Below are 21,782 nucleotides of genomic sequence, written 5' to 3' on the forward strand. Positions count from 1 at the left end.
TAATAAGATGAATGATAGGTAGTTATCAATGGCTTAATTAAGTCTTTATTACCAAACTTTCTTGTAAAAATGTGGTGGTTACTTGTCTCATGGCAATCATACCACATCTCCTTACTGTTCTTAAATTAGTAAAGATTCTGTTACACTGATGATGCAGCATTGAAGGTGTGAAGCTAATTTTTTAACGCAAAAAAATGACTTATTATACCATAGATATTAAATTCAAAGACAGAATGTTTAACAATTTAAAGCAGCACTTTAGGATCTTTTAAGATTGAAAACTATAATTCCCTCCAGCATAATTGTCCTTAGATGGATTTTGCCATATGTTTGGCTAAGTATCTAAAATATGTTTTTTTTTTGTATAACAAAATAAATGTTTTTCCATACAAAGTATTATTAAATGATGGATGAATATTTTTCTTACTTCTTTTGCTTTTGTTCCATAAAATAAACCATAATCACAAATCTGATTCAACATGTTCAACAGAAAAAGCAGCATATACCACAATTGATTCTAATTTCTTTTTTAATGATTTTTTTGCCAATTTAAACTCCTAAAACATGTAACTTATTTTGTTGGTAAAAAAAAATTGATAATATCTCTACATAATCTAACCATCCCTAGATGGCATAGGGAAGCAACATCAAACAAAAACTTTCTGAAGGGTGGCAAAACATTTAATAAATGTGTCTCTTACTTCTCTAGCTTTTGTTCCATAAAATTCTGGTCTGTCTGGTTCTGTGGCTTCGAATTCATCAACATCCCATTCATAGGCTAGGGTAGAAGTTTTCCTCTTCCACAATTCCAAAAATAATGTACCTAAAAATATACAAGGAATCTGATGTTAAGTTGTTGTCATTTGTTGATGTGGTTCATAAGTGATTCTAGTTTCTGATTTTTTTATATATTTTTAGTTTCCCTTTTGAATGGTTTTACACAAGAAATATTTTGAGGACCTTTATAGCTTTCTGTACGGTGTGAGCCAAGGCTCTGTGTTAAAGACTGTACCTAGACCTATAATGGTTAACATTTATAAATTGTGACTTGGATGGAGAGTTGTCTCATTGGCACTCATACCACATCTTTCTATATCTAAGAACCTGTAGTTCAGAGGTTGTCATTGGTTCATGTCTGTCATATTTGTTTTTTTTTTGTAAATAGTTTTGATATAATTTAGGCAGTTAGTTTTCTCAATTGAATGTTTTATATTTTTCATGTTGGGGCCTTTTATTGTCGATCATAAGGTATAAGTTTTTTTTCTTTGTAAAGGGCTGTATGGTTGCCTTTAGTATAAAATTCCTATTTAAACAGCCACTTCATTTGAACTTTCATGGATAGTTGTCTCATTGGCAATCATACCACATCTCCTTATTTTAACAATAATCACATCATACTCTACAGCAAAAGTGTAGTGCAAATTCACTTTTTTATTTTTAAAATTCTTTTTTTTAAAGAGAGAGTTGGCGTCAATTTATGACATTTTTTGTTTTGTTGGATATGTTTTTATATTTTTTTTAATTATTTTTTTTCACAATGAAGATTTCTTTTACATAATATGAAGCAAGATGATTAAATTGAGAATGGAAATGGGGAATGTATCAAAGAGACTACATTCCAACCCAAGACAATAAAACAGCACCAGGTTGACAATTGATGTTCAACACAGCAAGAAAATCCTGCACCCAGAAGTTGGCTATAGCTAGCCATAAACAAAAATGTGTACTATTTTAGCGAAATAGAACATTACTAAGGTGGAATCCCAAAGGACACATGTCTCCAATGTTTTTCACTAAAAAAGATATACTTATTTTTACATTTTGACTTGGTACACAACACCTGGACATTTACAAACTTACCCCAGACACAGATTATCATGGCATAGTATGGTGTGGCCTCATTGTCACAGGCTTCTTTAATTACTGTCAATATCTCTGTTACCCTAGAAGATACATACAACAAATTTGAATGGAATTTACTTATTCATTTTTCACAATCTGTCAGTTACTATCTCATTTAGGGTGGTACCTAACGTGTCATTGAATAAAATTAATTTGGCTCGATTAATTTTCATAAAATTTTGACAAAATATTTACTTTGACCCTTTGACAAAAATATCAAAATTTCAAAAAACCTGAACCATACACATTATAGGAAAAAAATGGTTGGATATATGGCAATTTGACAAACACTCATTTTGATCATTGAGAAGGTAATATTTCCTTAACAATACAAAGTGATAAAATGTTTGGCTGATATTATAAAGTTATCTCCCTGTAGTGTTAGGTACCACCTTAATTGTTCTGTAAACCACAAAATATCTTTCTTACAACACAAACAATGAGTTCCTTCACTTATGAACATGTTTGTTATACATGTTATACACTGTAACTCTTGGTTAATATGTTTCACTCATTAAACTTCTCACTTCAAGAAATAATTCAAAATCTGCTGTACACATTATTCCAAACCAGCTGTACATGTTACTGTGGATTTATTTATATTTGTGGGTACCAATTTTTGTTGATTAGGGAAAACTTGCATGAACATTGATATTCAATTTAATTCATTGTTTTGCTGAAGTCTACATACAAGCCAATAGAAAATTTGTGATTTGTTCAACATTTGATTTTGTGGTTCACCTGTACCAACAGACCAAAAAAGTTGGTTTACAACGAATATAAATGAATCCAGTGTTCAAAATCTGCTGTACAAGTTTTTTTCAAAGTCTGCTATACATGTTATTCCAAATCTATTGTAAAGCACATGCATGGAAGTAAGCATTGAAATCTACATACAGAACAAAAGCATTTTTTAATCTTGAATCATACATGTTATAGATCATTAAAAACATAATGCATAGTTAATCACTTTAAAAATTTGTTTTCTATATTTTCTATTCTATGTTCCAGTTAATTTCATGTTTTAATTTGCCAAAAGAACAGAACATCTTCTTTAAAGACAATGAAGTAAAACATATAGATGGCACTGTTTTTGGGTCTGAATATTTTACAGGTTACTTTTTGTGTCGACAGATTGACCTTGATTTGTCAACCATATAATTCATCTTTACATGACTGTTTTTGTTTATGGTTTTAACCTAATTTCATGCATGGATTCAATTTTTCCTACTTGGAAATTGTCTCCCTTTTGTAATAAGATTTCTAAAATTTGAAATAAAGTCAGTAAAGAAAATGGACTTAATTAATTTGTAAATTAATAATCTTTATGAATTGATGAATGAAATCAAATAAATAACTCATCATAGATACCCAGATTAAATTTTGTATTTACACCAGACACATGTTTCGTCTACAAAAGACTCATCAGTGATGCTTGAATCCAAAAAAGTTTAATAGACCAAATAAAGTACGAAGTTGAAGAGCATCAAGGACCAATTAAAAGCAGCCTAGCAAAGGCTAGCATAAGAGTGGTTATCAAACACGAAATGACTAGCTATCAGTACATGCATTTACTAAATATTAGGATTTCTTCTTCATTTGATGAAATTATTTTCTTTTTCTACAAATAAAATGATATATCACTCACTCAGATTGTAAACTTCTGAAGAACAAAAATACATTCAGTGTTGCTACAAAAACATTATACCCAAGAACACATAGAAAAGGGCAAAAAGTTTTTTTAAAAGCTGTTAAAATTTTGAAAACAAATTTTTTAACTTTGATCTTAAGAAAGAGATACACCCATAAAAGTAACGAAAAAATATTGTCACCAACTTTATGAGAATATTCATCTCGTAAACTTTTTTTTATGATTAAATTACAATAAATCTTGTAGTGAAGTAACCCCTTCCCCTCTTTCCAAAAAAACAAAACAAAAAATTTCCTTTGATCATGAAAATTGATACCAAAGAAAATATATGAATTCCCTGTAACATCTTTTGGGCTTCTTTAACATTTTAAGGTGGTACTAAACACCTTGACTTGCGGTCATAAAACATTCCAGTCAGTTTATTGTTCTCATAATCAAAATCAACCAATCAAAATGTTTGATTTCATGTTTCAAGCATGATTGTTATGGTCCGAGCACTAAGCAAAGTTTTATGACTTCAACCCCTTAACTAAAATTAATTTGGCTCAATTAATTTTTATAAAATTTTGACAAAATATAAAAATTTCAAAATTTCAAAAAACTTGAACCACACACTTCATTGGAAAATTTCATAAGATATATATATATCAATTTGACAAATACTATTTTTATCATTGAGAAGCTAAATATTTCCTAAACAATAGAATGTGATTAAAAGCTCAGCTGCTTTTTACAGAGTTATCTCCCTGTAGTGTTATGTACCACCTTGTTATGGCTTCTTACATAAATGTATTAGTTTTACCTTACATCTTTGTTACAATACATGTATGTGCTTTGTAATTATATACCTGTAGTTTTATGAACAATTAAGTAATACCTTATAATTGTGAGATTTCAGAGGAAGACTTCAAGTGTTGCATTTATTTCTAAAACATCTAGTTTAATTATAAGCTTCCAAAAAGAATGTGTAAACAGACAATTATCACCATTATATAATAATGTCAATACTCACGTTGATTCATTATTACTGGTTGAACCACTATCTGTTGAACTACTTGCACTGTGTAAAATAAAGTAAAATATTAGAATAAACAAAGAAATCATGAGTAAAACAAAGTAAAATTAGTAAATTGTGTATAAAACAAGTAAATTATGACAAAAACAAAGTTAAATTTGTGTAACCTTTAACTACAAACTTGTATTGTTTTGAAAAGAAATAAGTTCTTATTCTTATTTATTTAAATTTGTATTCATAAAAATCAAAACCCTGACACATCGCACACCTTCAATATATATGTACAAACAGCCAGCAAAGTGAAAACTTCTTAGCAATCAATCTGTAGGAGGAATTATCTGGAATATCTATATATTATACTCATAATGGGAAGGATCTAAGGGCCAATAGACAGATGGAAGAATGGACTGACAAAGGTCAAACAAAATGACTTTCAGTTGGGGGGACTTACAATATACCTTCATTAAAGCAATTCATTTAACTGAACACAATCCAAAGTAAATTATTTATTTTTCCACCCAAAAAAGAAAAAGATCATTAAAAAAAATCCTTACCTGTTGACTATCCCATATATAAAGATGGCCAGACCTAAAAGCATAGGCACCCATAATGAGGTCGTCAACAAGCCAGACCAGGCAAAATAAAAAGCTATTTTTTCTCCAAAATAATTTCGAATTTTTGTCAAGGGCTGAAATTTGAAAAGTTTTGTCCATTCATCATTTAGAATTTTTCTTGGATCTTCATCAAGATCCATGGCTGGAGGTAGTGGCGCTTTTTCTTCCTGAGCTTCTTCTGGGTCATCATGTGTAGCACCATCACGCTGTTCTTCATAAATCTTACTGGCTTCTGAAGCCTCATGTAAAATCAATTTGTCTGTGTACACACCTATTTTCTTCATGTATGGGAAATCTGGATTATTTTAATGCAAGTTATAACATAAAGTCGTATGTTACATATCATGTATAGTATATTCCACCTTTAATATTACACATTGATAGAAAAATACACGCTAAGTGAAAATTAAGGAATTAGGGAAAAAAAGAGGATTTTAAACAGGCTAGTTCACAAGGTGACAATCCTAGGAAAGGCATTACTCATTGTTGAAGGCAGTTCTTTGACTTATAGTTGATAGATCTTGTGAATTTCCATGTCATTTGGTCTCATGTGGGGAGTTATATATATCTCGTTTGCAATCATATCACATCTTCTTTTTTATATGTCACCCTGCTTTGACACATTATTCTGATTCTGAGCCAACAGGTCTTTGATCATACTCCTACATAGTGTGCTTATTGTAGAAGAAGCAAAAATCAAATTTTCAAATTTTTATTACATTGGTTGCATAACTTAATGACCTCCAGTACTCAAGACAAGCAAACCCCTAATGTTTAATTTAATTTCTTGGTTCCACTGTTCCCATGAAAATTGGTATCAAACAGATATTAATGAATCTAGAGTATATTATGTCTCCTATCATTCTTTGTTTTAAGGTATAATGCATTTCAAAATACTCACTTAATTTCTGTAGCTCTTTGTCTATTGCTAATGTTATTGTATCTGTAAAAAAATATGTTATTTTATTTACTAAAGATGATTCATGAATTAGCACATCCAATGCCAGGCAAGATTGTGGGTTTCAAACAACACCCTTACCCCTTCAAAAACATGGGTCATGACTCCTAATAATCTCTAGCAGTTTTTAAAACTCAATGCTGTTGCACCCATATTTTTATGGTATTGAGGTAAAAAAAGGTATTGGTGGCAGATAGTTGATAGTGTCTGGGAAATGTTATTTTCACAACTTTTCTATCAAAACCTTATCCTTACCTCTAATGTCTTCTGCTTTTTTGTGAAGATATGTTGCTGTCACATAAACAATGATTGAAGATTGCTCATGAGTGAACATTGCCTTTTTTCATATTTGTTGTATCTTTAAAAATTTAAATGTTGTAAAAAATGTACAATCAGGTCCAAAACTAATACTTGCAGGAAGGCTAAATCCAGAAAGGCCACATTAAAGCGGCAACCAACTCTTTTACTAAAATAATTTCAACTTATCTAATTTTCATAAAATGATTACAAAATATTTACTGTATGCTGCTGACAAAAACATGAAAATTTCAAGCAATTTGAACCACAGAGTTTACAAGAAAAATTTCATTGGATATATAGTAGTTTGACATACACTAACTGTGATCATTGACAACATTAAGCTTGTTTTTTAAGTGGTACCTCCCTTCGTTGTTTTGTATCCCCTTAAATGATGAATAAAAGAATCAAACCTGTTTTCTTTTTTGTCCTTGTCTTCCAATCATCCTCCTCATCAACATCATCATCCAATAACATTATGTCATCTTTCTGGACGTCCTCTCTGATATTCATATTGATTAAGATGTGATCAACCTGTTAATATGGAGAAAAAAAAACAATTGATTGATTGATTTATTTTTCTTTGCTTCATCATTATGTCCAGTGTCAAATACTTCATATATTGAGAATGATGACATAACTTATGTACATAATGATATTTCAAAGTCAAATTCAATATATTTACTCATGTTACTGGTCAAATGAAGTAGTCAAAACATCAATTTAATTCCATGTTTTATAATATAATCAATTCAAGCAAACCTTTTCACATTCATGACATTATTTATGTATGTGCCTGTCCTAAGTCAGGAGCCTGTAATTCAATGGTTGTTGTTTGTTTATGTGTTACATATTTGTTTTTTCGTTGATTTTTTTACATAAATAAGGCCGTTAGTTTTCTCGTTTGAATTGTTTTTCATTGTCGTATCGGGGCCTTTTATAGCTGACTATGCGGTATGGGCTTTGCTAATTGTTGAAGGCCATACAGTGACCTATAGTTGTTAATGCCTGTGTCATTTTGGTCTTTTGTGGATAGTTGTCTCATTGGCAATCATACCATATCTTTTTTTTTATACTTTTAAATTCTATCCAAAGGGATAAGTTTCTTGGGTTTTTTTAAAAGATAAGACAGTTAGTTTTACTGTTTGAATGGTCTATCACTGGTAATTTTTTAGCCCTTTATAGCTTAAGGTTCGGTATGAGCCAAGGCTCTGTGTTGAAGACTGTACTTTGACCCATAATGGTTTCTTTTACAAATTGTGAATACGACGGAGAGTTGTCTCATTAGCACTCATACCACATCTTCTTATATATATGAAGACTATAGATTCAATTATTTTTATGGATATCGATGTTCATGGATCATATATAAATTTGGTACCCATAAACTAGAGGCTCTAAAGAGCCTGTGTCGCTCACCTTGGTCTATGTGAATATTAAACAAAGGAAGCAGATGGATTCATGACAAAATTGTGTTTTGGTGATGGTGATATGTTTGTACATCTTACTTTACTGAACATTCTTGCTGCTTACAATTATCACTGCCCAGTAGTTTCTTTGGAAAATGTTACTGGTAGTAAAAATTTACAAATTTAATATAAAGGACAATAACTCCTTAGGGGGTCAACTGGCCATTTTGGTCATGTTGACTTATTTGTAAATCTTACTTTGCTGAATATTATTGCTGTTTACAGTTTTTTTGTATCTATAATAATATTCAAGATAATAACCAAAAACAGCAAAATTTACTTAAAATTACCAATTCAGGGACAGCAACCCAACAACGGGTTCTCTGATTCATCTGAAAACTTCAGGGCAGATAAATCTTGACCTGATAAACAATTAAACCCCTCATCAGATTTGCTCTAAATGCTTTGGTTTTTGAGTTATAAGCCAAAAACTGTGTTTTACCCCTATGTTCTATTTTTAGCCATGGCGGCCATCTTGGTTAGTTTGGTGGGTCACGCCACACATTTTTTAAACTAGATACCCCAATGATGATTGCGGCCAAGTTTGGTTCAATTTGGCCCAGTAGTTTCAGAGGAGAAGATTTTTGTAAAAGTTAATGACGACGGACGACGACGGACGACAGACGACGGACGACAACGCCGGACGCCGGACGCCAAGTGATGATAAAAGCTCACTTGGCCCTTTGGGCCAGGTGAGCTAAAAAGTTAAATATTTAAATTATACCAGTAATGTCCTGACAGCTGGTCTGAAGAAGTTAGATGGATCATGGTGGTTGTCAAATAGATGTATTCTCTCTACCATAAATCTGGCCGATATATAGTCCACGGCTAAAACATAAAGAGAGGTTATGTTATTAAAAAACAAACTAAAATATTTTTCTAACCTTAATTCCCAATCTATATGTAATGCTATATTTTTTAACGCCATTAATAATTCTTTCAATCATAAATATCTGGTATATATATTGTCATGAATTGTATAATTTCATGCTGGTGGAAATTGACAAACAAATTTATGTAAATATTATATGAGTATTAGGCCTTAATTCCGAGAGAACTAAGGTTCAATAAGGGAAGATTTGCTAAATAAAATAAAATTGATACTGTTATGAATATGCCAAATTGGTGCTATTAAATTGGTTACTGGGGAAACAAAAATTAAATGTTCAATGAATAACAAATTTTCCTTAGACTTGAATGTAGACTTCTGCAAAAACAACAAAATTAAATATCCATGAACATGCAAGTGTTCCTTAATCCCCAAAACAATGGTAACCAATGAAAATAGCTAAATCTGCAGTAATTGGTGACATCCATATAAATACATCATTAACAAACTATACTATATGAATGATTTTATTCTCATAATATAGTACATAGCTACAGAGAAAATAACAGTTCATATACATGTATAATACATATTTTGTTTCAACTTATCAACTTAATATATGATTACATAAACACACAGGCGGTGAATCAACCATAAACCATAGTGTGTAAAGCTCAAAGCTCTGTCCTGCTGCGCACTCAGTGTTTTGGTGATGTTAAATAATTATTTATGATAATCATAAAATACAACTGTTCATAATATTCAACATTCAGAAAATACTAACTAAAATTATAATATTTAATACCAAAAAATACCCATATATATACCTCTGCCATTAGGCGCTGTAAAAATATCATTTATCATTAATAATAATTGTATCAGTTGATTGTATTGTGAACTTTTACTTAATAATTTTTAATACTTGAGTCACTGTGGTTTAATGATAATCATTATTTTAAATTTATACAGAGGAAATTTTAAACTTTTCTTAACTCATTTTTTTATTTTTTTTAAACTTTTTACTTTTCTTTCATTTTGATTAATTTTAAATTTATTTTTTTTGATATTTTTTATGTGGGTTGTACATTCTTTTATATTATTCTATTTAACCGACAATCAATGTTTTCATTTTACACGCCACTGCTCAGAAATTGTATTTATGTGATTGTATATTTTGCTTTTACCTATGTATCTTATTTTTTTTTGTTTATTCATGTTAAGCGCTTAGGGTAATTTTTCAAATTATATAATGCGCTATATAAATATTGTATAATAATAATAAATAATATAATAATATCTACCTCATAGTCACTGTAAGGCATTGACTCATATAAAAGTATTTAAAGCTCCTGATTAATAATTTTATGTAGATATCTAGTGAAGCTATTTTTTCCCTTCTTCTTAATTCTTGTGAAAGAGGGGCAAAAGATACCAGAGGGACAGTTAAACTCACACTCATGCGAATGGTGTTTGAGTCTGAAAGTTTTAATCTTTATAGATAGGCTTAAGATATTTGGCTTATGGGTGTAATACTTAACTATGATGTTACACTACATATTTTGTGAAACCCTTGCTTTCAATGTCAACTTATTTAGGGTTCTCACTGTACAAACTGTGACGGCCGTATGTGACACGGAAACCAGGGGTAAAAATCATACTTTATCCTGGCGGCATTGCAGTGATTACAAAATGCATGTCCAGGCGTCAACCAGGCGTAAGTTAGGCGTACATTAGGCGTAACTAAGGCGTAAACCAGGCGTAAAATTTGGCGTAATTTTAAATGAGTACGCCTGGTCAATCAATAAAGTTTAACCAGGTGTAATATCCTTACATAATTCTACACTTATTTTAGTTCAACAAAGCTGTGTATACATTTATGTATTTGATACAAACTTCTGTACTGTTGCTTTTATTTCTTATTGTTTGACAAAAAACTTGAAATATTAACCATTGAAGAAGCTAATATAGAAATAAATACATTTTATGCAGACAATGGCTCAAATAAGTTTTGGTTTAAATAAGAATTATGACAATTATTTTTTCTTGAAATAAGAGTAGCATTTAAACTAAAATTAAGTTGGTTTTGAAAATTATTGTCTTTTGAACTAAAATATAAATGATAATTCCACCTTATGTAATAATGCTGTATTTTGATTGGATGAGAACCATGGTATTTTTTACCAATTTCTAAGAATTGAGATTTTCTTTTCTCTGCCGGGGTATTTGTCATTAGGGAATTCCATGTGCCGGGGTATTTGCTAGCAAATACCATGGCAGATGGGGAATACCCTAGCAAATACCATGGCAGAAGGGGAATACCATGTCTAAAAATAACTCAATGAATTATTTATATTCTAATTTGACAAATTCATGGTCATTCTAAATATACGGTTCCAGATGAAATATTAAGAATGAAAAGCATCATTATTGAATGACGTAAAAATTCCGCGAACCTGTACTATGACGTCATAAATAAAACTCAACAAAAATGAATTGTCAACTGGTCACATAAAACTGGAATCCACTTGTATAACGTTTCACTTAAACTGATGAACTAAGTGAAGTAGTCAGCCAAAACGAGCATATTATCATAAAAAGGTCAACTAGTGACTATACATAAAAATATGATATAAGAAATGATTATACCGTCAATGCAATTTGACTGCGCAAATATCACAGCTGCAGTGTATACAAACAATATACATCCAAGTAGAAATTCCATATGAAACTTGATTATAATAAACTCACTGAGGTGGAACATTCGGTGGAATTAAACAATTATATCATGCTTACAAGGGGTATTTGCCAAAAAAAATTATCCCTAGATATATGAAGCTGCCATGTGTACATGTACAACTCTTGCAAACTAAAACCATGCAAAGAGCCAAATTTTGAAAAAAAATCCCATGATCCTTTAAACAAAGCATTATGGGTATTTCTATTTAAGCCATACCAACATTTTACGCTCATAAGAAAATTTACGCCTTGTTTTTTTCAATTTACGCCTGTAAGAAAACTTATGCCTTGCTTATTTCAATTTACGCCAGGTTTACTGCTTTTTTCTACGCCCGCAAAGACTACAAATTTACATTTCAAGCTCCCTTATGCTTGGATCTAGACACATAACTACTACTTACGCCTGGTTTACGCCTTATTTACAGCTTAAGATGAGTCAATGAGTTTTGGATTCATGAAAATTAGTTTAGACTCTTTCATAGTTTCAAGCTGGATCAGGATTTTGTGGGCCTAGTCTAGATCTAGGAATCTTTATTTCATTACAAAGAAAAATTAATTTGATATCTAAATTACATTTATTTGAGTAAATGTTTTAACCCACAAAAAAAACGTTTTAAAAATACCATTTTGCATGACCCTTGTACATGTCCTCAAGGTGAAATAATTTTATACTGATCAATCCTTTTTTCACAAATGATTTTGATATTTGTCATGTGGGTATGTCATCTCAAGACAATGTGTCACATACTCTGGATACTGATCTTTGACCAGTCACCTCTAGGTCAACTCCTTTAAGTGACATGATTATGTCCTGACAATAAATTTTCTATCTTTTGGCAAAGGTTTTTAATTTTTGAGATATCACTCCAAGATAATGTGTTGCTAACCATTTGAAATTAATTCATGTCAAGGTCAAACTTATGATATGTCATGTTGCTTACCATTTGACATTGAATTCACCTCAAGGTCAAACTTATGATACATGTATGTCATGTTGCTTACCATTTGACATTGAATTCACCTCAAGGTCAAACTTGTAATATGTCATTTTGCTTACTATTTGACATTGAATTCATCTCAACTTCAAGGTCAAACTTACAATATGTAATGCTTCATTTAATGCATTTGTAGTCAAATATATACAATTTTTAAATGGGAACATGCATTTAATCAAGTAAAACAATTCTACATATATTTTTTATACATCTAAAGGTTAAAAACTGTGCGTTGGTTATCATGATTACATAACAAATAATTCCAATTAGATAATTAGCATTTGTAACATATTAATGCATTAGAGAGAGAGTAAGAGAGAGAGAAAGAAAGAAATAACACATGAGTATAATTGATTGTGTCAATTCAACCTTGTACAATTCAATTTACTAACTAAAATTTAAAAAAAAACCTGACCAAATCCACTTATAACGCTGATTATGTTAAGGTCACTTTGGCTTATTTACTATCAGTATTTCAATTGTTCATATAATTTTCTAATATATATCAAGCTAGCTCCACCACCATCCTAATTGGCAATCATTTAAGGTTAGACATGAGAATTGCCAAGAGTCTATGCATTTTTAACCAAAGATGTAGCTCCATTTATTTATAAAACTAGCTTTTCATGCCTCTGACAAAAACAGTTGGATCATTAATCAAATTAGCAGGATTAAAATCAGAGACTTTTTAAAAAAAAAACTGATATTATTTCTAAAAAAAAAATATGTGAATTTCAAAATGAGGCCACTAAAAATATGATAGCAAATTCCTCATCTGAAATTTTTTTATTATCATATTGCTCATGGTTTTCTTATATATATAAAAAAAAAAGCTATTTTGAAATTCAATGAAATGAATTTGAATATTATTCTTAAAATGACTAGCTGAATTAACACAACAAAGAAAACCTGTATATAAACATGATAAACAAATATTCGTGGACCATCTTCTTACCATCTTCTGTTGAAAAAAATAGAATAAGGAAATGTTTAAGAAATTTTTACATTTGGCATGCATATAAATAATGTATAGCACATAGTTTATCTAGATGCTTGATGTCATTTAGGTACGTGATAATATACAGTAACTACATGTGTATTTGGTGAGCATATACTGCATATTCATTTAAATTCTTGGGTATCAAAGTTTGTGGATTGTGGAAAAACTAAGTACTGCATAAAAATGTACCCAAAACAAAGTACTTCTTTTTACTCTTAAACTAATTTTCACCATCCACTAAACATATTAAGTACCCTATGACAAATAATGACCCCAAAATATGCTAGAAAAACAGTTTCAATCATCATGATCCATGTTTTTGTCATTAATGATGCCACTAAATTGTTCACTTTATTTTAACTTAATTGCTACATGTATGCCATATATTACTGCATGCTAAATTTTGGTAATGTTCTGTATGAAATATGTTATTACATGTACTAATTTTATACAATAAATAATGTTCCTTTATCCAAATTATGCCTCGTTCACACGAACATTTAATTTCGAATTGAATTCAAATTGAATGCAATTCGAATTCACTTATCGCGTTTACACACTCTTCTTTTTTAATTCGAATTGATTCGAATTGGTTAATTTGAATTCCCCAATTCGCATTAGAAATACGATTGTGTTAATACGAACTAAAAGGTAACGTCATTTGGACAGTAAAGCGAATGTCAAGACGAATTAGTTAATGCAAATCGAATTCGAATTATATGTGAACTCAGCATAATATTATTGTAGTATTTTTTAAATAAGAAACAAATAATATTTATATAGTAAATATAGTATACCAGACAGACATACAAAATTTCAGTTTCCAAGGTTAACCTGAAGTTATGAGGTCAAATATGTTGACTTCTTTGAAGGCTATTTTATTCTTTTGCTTAAATGAGTCCAAGACTTTAAAATTATCTAGACTAACCTGAAGTAATGGGTAAACACATACATGTAAAGTAGTTTGCAAAGTTTATTGATAGAGCCACAATTTAAAGAAATGATTTTTATCTTTTGTATAGTATCTGCTTTCTGTCTGTTCAGCAAGCACATCGTCATGTTCCAAATTATATAATAATTTAATTTTGGATGTAATGCGTCTTCTGATTGGCTGACGTTATTTTGTTATGAGCCCATAGACATAAATTAGTCATGTGAACTTGACGTCATTAACGTTTTTTCATGGTTTTCTACAGTTTAAAATGGAATTTAGAATTAAATTATAAGAAATGACTGTAGTATTTTTTCTGTCTATTCGAAATAACATAAAAAATGTTGTGCACACTGTTAAATAACCCGCTATGCGCGTTATTCAGTGAGCACCAAATTTTTTATGTTATTTCTTCAAAGACAGAAAAAATATTACAGTCATTCCTTAAATAATTTTTTTTTTGGGGGGGGAAGGGAATATGCAGTTAATTATCTAGAGTATAAAGGAATAAATTTCAGTGTGGATCACCCATGCCATTTAATCAGCAGTGTTCACCATGAAAATTATCTTCCAAGTGTCATTCATCTTATAAAGTGCCATGAACATGTGAACCCAGATTTTTTTTTTAGGAAAACAGTATAAGCATTATATCAAATTGCTAAATTTATCTTATGTGTATGAAAACTTACTATCTTTGTCTGTTACGAACTTGTCGTAAACAAATTTGGCACAAGAGTTTGTTGGTTTATCCTCTGGATTTACAAGCTACAAAAGAAAAATATTTAACATTGTAGAACTGTTAAGATTCATTACTACATTGTACATGTATTTGATATATATCTTGTTGAGATCAATTTTCAAGCATAGAAGAAATCGAATTTTAAAGATGATATTTAGGTGTTAGACTTTCAAATTTATTGTAGTATTTCCAATATTGATTTAACAATTCAATCTTTGAATTATTGAACTGTTATGACACTACATTTTTGTAAGTATTATGTAAACATAAGCACATGTCTCATTAAAAATAATGAAGAGGTTGTTTAGAGAATTTGTCGACACCACCACCTTCACTGCTATTGCTGAAAAATCAGCCTCGCTTTTTTCAACTTTCTTCACAGGCACCAGTTAATAAGAATATGAATCTGAGTGACTTACCCCTAGTAATGGCATTTCTAAATTTGTTGTTTCGGCTTCAATACACAGTCTTTTAAAAGGACAATGGATTTTCTTATAAACTTTATCCTTAAGAACAGATTCTTCAACGATAAATCCTTCATCTCTCAATGTATTTTCAAAAATTTCTCTTAGCTTTTCTCTAACTTGTATTTTTCTCTTTTCCTTTGAACTTAAGGAACCATCATCAGCTTTTGAATCTGGATGAATCAATACAATATCAATCCTTTTTGATTCTGGAATTAATAAGTTTCCAAGTTTTCTATAAACTCTGTCAAAACGAGTAATAGCTTTTCCTTCCACATTTTTAATAGGCTGTTTTGCTTTTGGTTTCATAAACCCGTCTTTTGTCCTTTTATGTTTTGGACTCATCTTATCTTTCATGTTGGTAACTCTTCTTTTTATTTTCTCCATAACTTAAAAGATTTGGATGATATCTGTGAATAAAAAAAATAATTTGATAAGCATCTTATATAAAAAAAAAAATCATGGAAGATACATAATGCTTCATGCTCTCTTAAATGCCTTTTGCAGCCTTTATTTGAGGTTCCTCAAGCTCTATTACTTTTAAACAGCATATGTTTGTTTAGTTTCCTATTAACAAAGTTTGGTGTACAAATCACCCATGAAAGTTAATTGTACATGTTTTACATGATTTTGCAAACTATTACTAAAAAGCTGTTATTCAAAATATAATCTGGGTTTTTTTTTTATTCAGTTTTTTTTCCTTAAAAAAATTCCCGGGTATCAAAAAAGAGTCAATAGACATGATAGAAAAATCTACATAATTGTTCCAAAAAAAATACTGATATACCGGAGTCCTAGTTAACTTGTATTTGTATTGGAGAATTGATAAGAAGTAGTGGATTCATAAACGATAATCAACGAGCGACTTTGATAATTATAATACATATACTAATTCCAAAAGTAAAAATGTGTTATGATAAAAAGGGGTAGGCCTTGTACATTAAAAGTGATAAGTGTAAGGTGTACTTGGGTGTTTATTTTATAAAGGAACTGTACCAATAAGTCATATTTACGATTCCTTGATTGTATGGTGTTATTTATTCTATTATATATATAAAAAAAAAGAAGCCAGAAATACAGTTTATTGATATGTATTGACAAATATGCGCTTTAAGAGTGATATTAAATTATTCTTTTATATAAGCGCTCATGGTCTAGCGGTATCATGCATAGACTACAGACTTCACATGAAAATGCGCGCGGGTTCAAACCTTTCATCTGTCACTCGTTTTTGAGAGGATTACATTTCGTAAGTTAAAAGCTTTAAGTTTTGACATAAGTTATCTTAAGTTAACATGGTTGTCAGTGGATTCTTAAAAAATAATCCACTGTAAGAACAATAGACTGACGTCATAGAAATGGGTTAACCATATATAACTAAATCATTATCAAGTAATCTGTGATTTTTGATGCAATTTCTAAAGTTCATTATTCTTTTTTCTTATAAATAATTAATATTCAACAATTGAGTTTATTAATTGCTTAATGTATATATCCAAGTTGAAATAACTTGTTCCCAAAGGGTGCTGACAGAATAATTTCAGGCTATTGTAAACATTTTCATCAGAATGCATAATGAGACCTTAAACTTATTTTTGCTTTTAAAGCTTAATCATGGATAGATAATAGATTAGGGAGAAAACATATAACTTCAAGGGGGTTGTGTTTCTTTTTCGACGCTGTCAATCAAATTATTTTTTTCAACATGTAAGACTGTAAAGTATGGGAAATCTGAATTCAGAAAAAAAAATTTGTCATCTTCTCGACCAGAATATTTTTATTCACCAAATTAAGGATAAGAATATTTTTTAAGGAAAAAATATAACAGCCCATCCCCCCTTCCCTTTTAAAATAGATTTCAAATTATGTCTTTTTCTTCTTGATATATTGTACAGCATATATATAACTATAAGTAGGTAAAATGGAGTAATAATAATTGTATAAAATGTAAATATGTCATTCAAATATATTTGTACATGCATGGATTCCTTGATCATCATCACAGTCATTTATCATGTTTATAGGTTATGAACTTTTAGCCTGAATTATTGATGAATTATTCAATTCCCTTTTGTACACAAAATACAATAAGTCAACAGACGTCTGTTGGTCTATTTTTAGATATTTCTTTGATAGGTAATATTTAAAGTTTTAAACATGTTAAAAGATGAAAGAACATATACAAACTGCAATTTAAAAGCTAAAATTATAATTTAATATTAATAAAAATTCTTTACTTTCATCTCAGATACATGTTGGTACTTGATATGAATAATTTATAGATTTTCATATAAAACATTTGTGAATAAGTCATTTAAACAGTCTGTTTTCCATTATTCATGTTATTTGTATGTGCAAAATTCATCATTATATTGGATTATTATTGTATTGGCCTGTTGGTTATTGTTCAGGATTTGTGACTAAAATTTGACACATAAATATTTCAGGCTTTCTTTACACTAAAACGCCTTTAAATTTGCAGCTTGGTACAAAATGTACATTGTGCGTCTAAAGTTAGAGGTGTAAATGTTTGGGTAGCCTAAGATAAATTGGTGATACAATGCCTACCAAGAATATAAAAAAAGGAAGTATGTAATGAAAATGCAAAGATAAAATCTCCTTATGTGACAAAATAAATTCCATTCTCCCTGTTTCTTTACAAATGTTTAAAAGTATATACCTGTACAATGAACAACACTTTCAAGATGAAATAATCAAAATTGTTCAAGAGGTACAGTGGACAGATGAATCTACAGTATTATGTCACACTAAGTAAGCTGTTTATAACCTAACAAAGTTGAGTTAAAAACAAACAAATGTTTAACATGTTTAATGCTAGCTCTTACAATGTACATGATGTATTAAAAAAATCAATTTGAAGAAAATAAGAATAAAGCCTGTATGACATGTATTAGTTGGGTGGGATACATAACACCATCAGAACAGCTGAAATTGATAAGTTTATAAACCCTTAACCCTTGTATTTTTAATTTTTTTGTTTTAGGGTTTAATTTTTTTCTCTCCATAATTTCTTTTTTTTTCTTCAATTTTTTCAGCTTCTCATTATTTTCAAATGAATTATCCTATCGATCATGTTGATTTTATCCTGCAATCAACCTATTGTACAACTAATAGGTATATAAATATATAATATTAATGCTTTATTTGTTCTAGTATTGTACAAATAACATGAATAAAGTCTCCTGTTAATTTGCTTGAGAAAACTGCAATGTAAATATAAAATTTTTAAATAACTGTTCATTTTATGGTCTTTTCAAGAGTTCATTTTATGTCATATTGATTTTAATAAAAATGAAGCAAAGACAACAAATAGAAAAAGAAGAACTAAACATAAAGTTGTCAATGAGAGAAACTACTTTCTACCAGAATTCAAATGATTATGGTATAACTAAGCAATTATAAGTTACCATATTCTTAAAAAATTTCATTGCCTATAGTCCGCCCTAAAAGGCCCCAACATGAAAATTGAAGGCTTAATTCATAACAATACAATTGAAAAAAAACTAATATGAACAACTTGAACCAACAAAAACCACTGCTTATACAGGCTCCAGACTTGGGACAGGCACTAATTAAAAATTAAGGCCTAGTTAATCATGTGGGTGAACACCAGTATAAGAGTACTGACTCCGAGTTTACTAAACATGCTAAAAGCTTAGACAAGTTCAAAGCAATTAAAACCAATGCATCAATCACTACTGTGAATTCATTTATTTCTGTACGTATATATGTGGGTATCAATTTTCGTGGACTGCTGAAAAATTGCATATTCATGGATATTTAATATCGAGGTTTTGCAAATCTCTGTATACAAAGCCTATTTAAAATATGATATTAGTTGAACATTTGAATTCGTGGTTCCCTTGTACCCACAAAACCCACGAAAAATGGTATCCAAAGAATAATAATGAATCCACAGTAAACAATTTTGAAAGGATGTGCAATCATGACCACTAATGACTGTACATGTATACATGATTAGCAATATATAAGTATTCAGTTACATTTAAAATTTTTCAAAAGTAAAATGAATGTTGTTTCAAATGAAAACACAATCTAATTTTTTTACTATTGTGGTAGATTGAATTGATAACCTGTAAGCATGATAAGACAAGGTTTATTCAAAGGATTAATGAGTTTACAAGGATAATATCTAAATTTATGGGCTAGCTTGAACCTATGAACCAAGATCACCGTGAAAAAAAGACCCACCCCTTTTAAAAACACGAAATCCCAAAGTCCCGAATTTATATTAATTAAATCCTGACATCCCAAAATGTGATGAAAAGAATTTCTGGATCCTGAAATCCCGAGCTTAAAAACATCTGATCCCGGAGTCCCGATAAAGGTCCTATCTCCCCTCATTACAAGTGTTATTCGGTAATTTGTGTTACCCCTACAAATATTACTTTTTTATTAGGTTCTCTTAATTATATGTTAATCTTTTAGTCATGTTTTGAAGTGTTTCAATTTGCTATAGTATAGATGTTTTGTTTTTCATCATTTCAAGATATACTGGTACCTAGTTCAAATAATTATGATGTTTTATATGGTTATTACATTTTGATGATGTAAGTGTAAGGCCTCATTATTATTTGGACTAACAGCTAGTAACACCAAGTAACAGGTGCCCTAAGGATGAGAGAAATTCGCCAATATTTGGCAAAATCTAGGGAGAACACTGAACATTGCAAACTAAAACAATGCATGTTTTAAACAAATGTACACAAACGTAGCACTGAAAGAAGGTATTATAACTAATGTTGATCACATGTTCACTGTACTGTGAATAATAATTCGTGCAACACACTTGACTGTTGATACGCTTTTTGCTTCTAAATTAATTTCTGTGAAGTGTGACCCACACATATCAAATGCATTTGGTACCGTATGCCTATAATTTTAATGTGTTCTACAATTACCTGTTTGTTTTCAATCTAAAGACATATTATAAGCATTTTCATGATTCAAAAAATGAATTGTTTTGATGTTGCCATGAATAGATTCAGGGGGAGTAACTCTGTACACATTTCCCGATCCCGGATTACAAAAGAAAAAATTCCGAACGTTTCAACTCATTTGCAGTTTTTTCGATCTTTAAAAATATAAGACATATATATATAAGGTCTGATAAAATATTCTTATATATTAATTTTCCATTTGATCGTCTCCGAAACATTAAATAGCAAAAAAAAAAAAACATAGGCAGGTAGCAAAGAAATAATAATTTTATAGAAAATAAACACATGGACAACATAATAAGGCTTCTGCTCTCAGTTTTAATGAATGTATTTTAAAGGAGCCAATATGTTTACATGTTCCATGATAGACTGAGGGGTTTAAAAATACTTTTGACCAAGTTTTGTTCTTGAGTACGATAGTTCAGGAACTTGCACGATCAAATAATAGTAACACTTAAATTGACTTATTGCGGACCGTATGTATCTTTTTGTATTGTTATGAGTTACAATTTATGACAAAAATAAGCAAAGACCCATCAAAACAACATCTGATAAACAAATTAAAAAATAATTTTAGATATTTGGATGATATTTTGGCTCTCAATAATGACGACTTCAGTATGTATATTAATGAAATTTATCCTGGTGAACTTACTTTACTATGAAATAAAGCTAATACTAACAATGACCATTGCCCTTTCCTCGATCTTGATATCTATATCACTAACGGAAAGCTGAATACTAAAATTTATGATAAAAGGGATGATTTTTCATTTCCTATCGTTAATTATCCGTTTTTAGATGGTGACGTTCCCTTGTCACCATCTTACGGTGTTTATATATCTCAACTTGTACGATTCGCTCGTGTATGTAACAATGTTTTAGATTTTAACGAGAGAAATTTATGTATTACTGAAAAATTATTACACCAGGGTTTTCGATATCACAAACTAGTCAAAACATTTACTAAATTTTATCATCGGTATAAAGACATCATTCGTAAATATAGCTCAACATGCAGACTTCTTATACGTTCAGGTATTTCACATCCATTTTTTTATGGAAATATTCTTTATAAAGCACAAAGGTGTCAGTATTCACCTCAGAAACTTACCAAACCTGAGTCACTGATAAGGTCTTTGCGTCGGAACTAAACACATTTATTCTAAAAACAGTTGTTGGCATGACACGAGTTATGTT

At 30.0% G+C, this 21,782-nt stretch overlaps 1 protein-coding gene across 2 annotated transcripts in view; it reads right to left on the reverse strand.

Annotated features, from left to right (window-relative positions):
* Nucleotides 1–20,649, reverse strand: part of LOC134697195 (anoctamin-4-like) — a 44,274-nt gene extending 23,625 nt beyond the window's left edge. For both annotated transcript variants that reach the window (XM_063559289.1, XM_063559288.1), the window contains exons 1-10: nucleotides 20,544–20,649; nucleotides 15,556–16,010; nucleotides 15,087–15,162; nucleotides 8,631–8,734; nucleotides 6,851–6,971; nucleotides 6,084–6,125; nucleotides 5,123–5,477; nucleotides 4,566–4,613; nucleotides 1,861–1,943; nucleotides 702–823 (exon numbers count right to left, since the gene is read on the reverse strand). In XM_063559289.1, the coding sequence (XP_063415359.1) occupies nucleotides 702–823; nucleotides 1,861–1,943; nucleotides 4,566–4,613; nucleotides 5,123–5,477; nucleotides 6,084–6,125; nucleotides 6,851–6,971; nucleotides 8,631–8,734; nucleotides 15,087–15,162; nucleotides 15,556–15,987 (1,383 nt within the window). In that variant the 5' untranslated portion in view covers nucleotides 15,988–16,010; nucleotides 20,544–20,649. The remainder of the gene's footprint in view (nucleotides 1–701; nucleotides 824–1,860; nucleotides 1,944–4,565; nucleotides 4,614–5,122; nucleotides 5,478–6,083; nucleotides 6,126–6,850; nucleotides 6,972–8,630; nucleotides 8,735–15,086; nucleotides 15,163–15,555; nucleotides 16,011–20,543) is intronic.
* Nucleotides 20,650–21,782: the final 1,133 nt, after the last annotated feature.

This window comes from Mytilus trossulus, chromosome 14 (assembly GCF_036588685.1).
Source record: "Mytilus trossulus isolate FHL-02 chromosome 14, PNRI_Mtr1.1.1.hap1, whole genome shotgun sequence".
In the NCBI taxonomy this organism is placed as follows: Eukaryota; Metazoa; Mollusca; class Bivalvia; order Mytilida; family Mytilidae; genus Mytilus; species Mytilus trossulus.